Here is a 6,787-nt window from a genome sequence, read left to right as displayed (position 1 = left end):
TGAGATCAAATTATTAGTAGGTCATGTCCTTATCATGTGCCAATACACAGGCAGAGGGCATTTATTTGCTATGGTGGTAGCCGCAGAGCAGTCATAATCAAAGTATAGCATGATCATGGCAAATGAACAGGCAACAAAGCAAGGAGAACATGATAACAAATTGATGTTGACTGAATTTCATCATCCAATATCTTCTTGATTAATAACAGCAGAAGGTTGTGACCAAGAAAAGTGGTAGTGGTCTACATTGATCTACAAAAATAAGTTGTGGAAACTATAAAAAAATGGGAAGAGGAAATTTATCGTAGCTAGGATAATCTAAAATACAAGGCAAAAAGTTTATGGAACATTCCAACGTAGATAATGCCGTTCCTTCGTGTGAGCAGATAGATTGAACAGTACATGGCAAAACATCAATGGCTGCAGACTCGAGGGCAAAAGGAACCATGTAAAATCTGCTGCCAAATTGGAGTCGACCTTCAGCCAGTCTCTGTGAAATCACTAATCAGTTTCGACAACTCAACTATGGTACAACAAAGGCATCAGTCTGGTGCTGGCCAGGAAAATAGCTCAGATTCCGTTGGGAATAAGGTGAGATGCCTCACTAAGATACATACATCAAAGAAACCTCGTACAGGTTCAAGCCTCGACTCAATCAGCCCAGAAAAGAATAATTGATGATCTGCTTAATTAATGATGCATTCATATTTCCCGCAATTCAAAATCATCCGCGGGGATCTTCCTCTCTGGCTCTGGCAATACTTGAACAGGAATACAACAGCAATGGTCAGGAATAGTAGAACAAACATGACCTTACAACAAACTTCTTCAATGGCAGTACTACAAGATGTTGACAAATGATGGAGCGTCTTCCCTTGGTCCTGCCAATGATCGATACAGGTACAGCTTATCAACGGTATCGATTTCCCCTTCCTTTTCCTTCATTACTTCAACCACCAGATTAGGCATTTGCTGAGCTACATCCCCACAACCCCTAACAGTTAGCCTGCATGAGTTCATCCAAAAGAACCTCATGTTGTAAAAATAGTTCAGACCAGAGAGCAGTCCTTTGTCGCCAAAAGGGCTGTCTCTGACCTCAAACTTCTGCAACCTAGTGCATCCCTCAAACACATGTTTAAGAGGCATGTCACTATTCCCAACAAAGGCAACAAACAGAGTCTTTATGAGTTTTCCATGTTTTCCAATGTGTGCAAACGCCTTATCGGTGAGCAGGCCAGAGACTAAAAGTCTGGTGAGCTTCTTGCAGTTCATCACAATCGCCCCGAAACCCTCATCCATGGGCTCCCCAGTAATCCGATCAGGGCGGTGGCGGCCCATAATACAGAGGCGGAACACCAAAAGGTCAGGGCAGTTCTCGGACATGGCAACAACTGCTGCATTTGTCATGCGCTGGCAGAAGTAGAGAATCGACTCGAGCTTCCGGCAGCCTTCCGAGATTGCCTGGAGACCAATATCTGAGACTGAGCCCTCAGAATCCTCAGTGGCATCCAGAGGAAAAACCCGGAGCTCACGGAGATTTGAGCATGTTTCAGCCACAGCCCGAAGGCCTTCATCACCCACAGTATCAAGAACCTAGAATAAGAAATTGGAACACCAAGACCTGATGTCAAAGTACATAAACCAATATATCTATCAATGTGACCGACAGGAAAATTCACAAAATACTTACCCATAAAGTGCGAAGATTGATGCAGTGGCGAATAACTGGTATGAACTCTTCGTCAGTTAGAGCCGCAAAGCTAAAATTGAGGGAAGTGAGATTGGGACAAACTTGGTAGATTGCTGGGAGGTACGCTCCATTGACGTCCAAGAAACCTGATAAACAAACAAGTGATCTCGACGCTGCAAAACAGGTAGCAAGCTCAGACACAGACAAGGCACCGCCAGGGCCTGGCTCAGATCGAAATGATCCGGTGCCAAGGTGAGTTAGATGGGGTGCCCTTGCCATAAGACGACACAACTCTATCGATACATGATCATTAACACGCAGACGCCACAGAGCTGGTGAGCGTGCAACAAGTGCCTCCAGGGCCTCGAAGTTGTAATACAGTCAAATACAAGTGACTCCAGGGACGTGTTGCACTCTGGAAACTTGGAGATCCAATCCACCACCTCGCTCTCCTCCTCATGGAAATAATCTTCAGTCAGATCCAGTACTCGAAGATGCCTAAAGAAATAAATGCAACGATCCATAAGATACCACAACCTGAGTAATGGTATATCACAGTTGGAGATATTTGTTTGCTACAAAAGGAATTAGAAAGATAAAAGCTATGCCCTGAAGTTCTCTTTTTTAGGAAAAGTTGGATCTTATGGCCAACATCATGGAGCTAAACATAGAGGGAGTCAGGGGTTGGCGGTACACAAATAAATTACAGAAAAGACTGCCTTACCTTCAAAGGCTTCGAGTAATCAAACCTCCACATCAAGCTGACAAGACATCTTCACACTACACCAAGGGGGAAAATATGTTTCTCTTCAAAGGCTTGGAGTAATCAAACCTCCACGTCAAGCTGACAAGACATCTTCAGACTACACAAGGGGGAAAATATGTTTCTCTAGATGAATTGTATCCTCTCACGAATCTGTACCTGTAGACGTGTCTGGGGGCGAATCATCTACGGGATAGGTTTGGGGATATGAGGTCCGGCGGCGCGGGAATGATGGGGCCCGACCGGATCCGAGCATATCCAGGCACAGGGGATCCATTCCCGGCGGCCGTGGGGCACGAGCCGGTGGTGGTCGACTGCGGCGGCGATATCCCACGGGGCTTCAGCCATGCTCCTGCAGAGAAAAGAACGAAGAGAGGGAGATGCGTCAGAGAGAGAGAGAGAGAGAGAGCAGGGGAGGGAAAATGGGAGGAAGGAGAAGAGAAGGGCGCCGGCATGACCTGGTCGCTGCTCCGGGCATCCTCAGCTCGTCGTCGGCAGAGATCGCTGGGGGCGCGTGTGCGGGTGCGTGCTCCGGTGGCGGCACTGGCCGGCGACGGCGGGTGCGCGAGGACCGGGATGGAGCAGCAGCACCTCCAGGCAGGGAGCGCCTCCGGAAGCCCAGGTTCGTGAGGACGGCGCACACCGGTGGGCCGGCGGCGCGCGATGAGGCAGGACGGGCGCGGCAGGAGGTGGCGGTGCGCTGGAGGTGAAGATGAAGATGGGGATTGGAAGGCAGGGGACGAGCGGTGGGTGTGTTCTAACTAATGGGGGGGGTTGTGAAAAACTGAAACGTTTTTTAACTTACAAAAGGACAGCGGGTTGATTTTCAAGAAAGAGAGGGGCCTTTTTGCAAAAAGGCCAACAACGTACGACAGAAGCGCTCCGCGCTTTATTATTAGGGGAGATAACATAAGAGTTGATGGCTCCACATAATATTATATACATAAATTTCAATTTTCTTCTTCCGTTGCAATCAAGTCTCCTTACGAATGAAAATATTGGGAATACATACGAATACACATCTAAGTGGACTCTTCGTCACATGATAATACCAAACTAAAGAAGTAATATAACATAAAAACAAATGACTCCACCTAATAATACATACATGTCATATTTATCTTTCGTTGCAAACATATTCTTCAAGTTCGACAAAAGTTTTTTTCATACTTGACTCAAGCTTTTTCTATATCTTCATGTCACAGGAGCCGTAGCTTTCAGTTCATCTACACACCTTACGGAAGTAACATTAAGTTGCTAAAAGAAAAAATCATAACATCTTTCCAAGAAAAAGTTTTTGCTCCATTTTCTAATCTAGATATTTAAACATTTTATGTTTATTGACGTAGTACAGAAGCAAGCTAACACACGCACGCACAAACATATATATATATCACTGGTAGAAAAAGAGGCTTCCGTCCAGCCCCATAAGTCGCGACACTGTAGGAACCGCGACTAATGATTTCTTTAGTCGCGGTTCGGCAGACGAACCGCGACCAAAGGCCTGGGCCAGGGCGCTCGGTGGCCAGCTGGTGCACGTGAGGGGCTTTAGTCGCGGTTGGCCAGGCCAACCGCGACTAGAGGTGCCCAAAGGCCTTTAGTCGCGGTTTGCCATGCCAACCGCGACTAAATCTCCTCCCCTATAGATACCAGTTCAGCACACTCACTTAGCCATTTGGTGCCACTTCTCTTCACAAGCTTCACAAGGGGGTGTAGGTTTGCTTTTGGTTCCTCTTATGCACACAAGGTGTTTGATGAAATGCCCCAAGAGCGTGAAACAAACATGATATGAAGTGTTGGAGCCACACTTGAGGTTCCTCATTTATTTTTTCCTCCTCGATCGCGGTTAGCAACTTGAACCTTTCATGCATGTGTGTCATTGATAAAATATGCATGTGTGTTGTTCATTGTTTAATTTCTATTGTTTATAGCTAGTTAGTTTAACAAATGCATGATGGTTAATTATATATTTTATATTATAATAATGCAGATGAATCGGCAATGGATGTACGGTAACCGACTCTCCCGCGAGTTCACTACGGGTTTGAAAGATTTCCTCGTAGTGGCTAATGCGAACAAGCAGAAGAGTTTTGTTATCTGTCCATGTGTTGACTGTAAGAATCAGAAGGGTTACTCTTCCTCAAGAGAAGTTCACCTGCACCTGCTTCGGCACGGTTTCATGCCAAGCTATAATTGTTGGACCAAGCATGGAGAAAGAGGGGTTATAATGGAAGAAGATGAAGAAGGGGATGATTTCATGGATGAAAGCTATCTTGCTCATTTCGGTGATACTTTCATGGAGGATGCTGAAGGTGAAGGGGAAGGTGAAGGGGAAGGTGAAGGTGAAGAAGAGGCACGTGATGAGACCGTTGATGATCTTGGTCGGACCATTGCTGATGCACGGAGACGCTGCGAAACTGAAAAGGAGAGGGAGAATTTGGATCGCATGTTAGAGGATCACAGAAAGTCGTTGTACCCCGGATGCGATGATGGTCTGAAAAAGCTGGGCTGCACACTGGATTTGCTGAAATGGAAGGCACAGGCAGGTGTAGCTGACTCGGCATTTGAAAACTTGCTGAAAATGTTGAAGAATATGTTTCCAAAGAATAACGAGTTGCCCGCCAGTACGTACGAAGCAAAGAAGGTTGTATGCCCTCTAGGTTTAGAGGTTCTGAAGATACATGCATGCATCAACGACTGCATCCTCTACCGCGGTGAATACGAGAATTTGAATGAATGCCCGGTATGCACTGCATTGCGTTATAAGATGAGAGGCGATGACCCTGGTGACGATGTTGAGGGCGAGAAACCCAGGAAGAGGGTTCCCGCCAAGGTGATGTGGTATGCTCCTATAATACCACGGTTGAAACGTTTGTTCAGGAACAAAGAGCATGCCAAGTTGTTGCGATGGCACAAAGAGGACCGTAAGTCGGACGGGGAGTTGAGACACACCGCAGATGGAATGCAATGGAGAAAGATCGACAGAGAGTTCAAAGATTTTGCAGCTGACGCAAGGAACATAAGATTTGGTCTAAGTACAGATGGCATGAATCCTTTTGGCGAGCAGAGCTCCAGCCATAGCACCTGGCCCGTGACTCTATGCATCTACAACCTTCCTCCTTGGTTGTGCATGAAGCGGAAGTTCATTATGATGCCAGTGCTCATCCAAGGTCCGAAGCAACCCGGAAACGACATCGATGTGTACCTAAGGCCATTAGTTGATGAACTTTTACAGCTGTGGGGCAGACCTGGTGTCCGTGTGTGGGATGAGCACAAAGAAGAGGAATTTGACCTACGAGCGTTGCTTTTCGTAACCATCAACGATTGGCCTGCTCTTAGTAACCTTTCGGGACTGTCAAATAAGGGATACAATGCATGCACGCACTGCTTACATGAGACTGAAAGTGTACATTTGCCAAATTGTAAGAAGAACGTGTACCTTGGGCATCGTCGATTTCTTCCGAAAATTCATCCAGTAAGAAAGAAAGGCAAGCATTACAACGGCAAGGCAGATCACCGGCCGAAGCCTGCGGAACGCACTGGTGCTGAGGTATTTGATATGGTCAAGGATTTGAAAGTCATCTTTGGAAAGGGTCCTGGCGGACAATCAGTTCCGAAGGGAGCTGACGGGCACGCAGCCATGTGGAAGAAGAAATCTATATTCTGGGAGCTAGAATATTGGAAAGTCCTAGAAGTCCGCTCTGCAATCGACGTGATGCACGTTACGAAGAATATTTGCGTGAACCTCCTAAGCTTCTTGGGCGTGTATGGGAAGACAAATGATACAAAGGAAGCACGGCAGGACCAGCAACGTTTGAAAGACCCTGATGACCGGCATCGGGAATGGTTTCAAGGTCGTGCCAGCTACGCTCTGACCAAAGAAGAGAAGGTCATCTTTTTTGAATGCCTGAGCAGTATGAAGGTCCCGTCTGGATTCTCGTCCAATATAAAGGGAATAATAAACATGGCGGAGAAAAAGTTCCAAAACCTGAAGTCTCACGACTGCCACGTGATTATGACGCAATTGCTTCCGATTGCTTTGAGGGGGCTCCTGCCGCAAAATGTTCGAGTAGCCATTGTGAAGCTATGTGCATTCCTCAATGCAATCTCTCAGAAGGTAATCAATCCAGAAGTTTTATTTTTCTTAACTTTTTGATATATTATTTGTATTTTTAACATTTTGAATTGAATTAGTTTTATTTTTCTTAATTTTTTGATATAATTTTTGTGTTTTTAACATATTGAATTGAATTAGTTTTATTTTTCTGAATTTTTTGATATATTATTTGTATTTTTAAGATATTGAAAAAGAAAAGTATTTTGAAAAATACCTT

General features: G+C 45.5%; 1 protein-coding gene and 1 pseudogene across 1 annotated transcript; one reads left to right on the top strand and one right to left on the bottom strand.

Moving 5' to 3' along the window:
- Nucleotides 1-546: 546 nt before the first annotated feature.
- LOC123450825 lies at nucleotides 547-2,447 on the bottom strand (annotated as a pseudogene).
- A 1,996-nt stretch (nucleotides 2,448-4,443) lies between these two features.
- LOC123447263 lies at nucleotides 4,444-6,279 on the top strand (the record flags this gene model as incomplete). Its single annotated transcript, XM_045123853.1, has 2 exons — nucleotides 4,444-5,477; nucleotides 5,880-6,279. Coding segments are annotated over exons 1-2 (1,434 nt in total), but the record flags the coding sequence as incomplete, so codon positions are not given.
- Between the last annotated feature and the right edge of the window lie 508 nt (nucleotides 6,280-6,787).

Source organism: Hordeum vulgare, chromosome 4H (genome assembly GCF_904849725.1).
Source record: "Hordeum vulgare subsp. vulgare chromosome 4H, MorexV3_pseudomolecules_assembly, whole genome shotgun sequence".
Classification (NCBI taxonomy): Eukaryota; Viridiplantae; Streptophyta; class Magnoliopsida; order Poales; family Poaceae; genus Hordeum; species Hordeum vulgare.
Note: the sequence above shows the minus strand (reverse complement) of the source record. Positions and strands in the feature narration are given on the sequence as shown.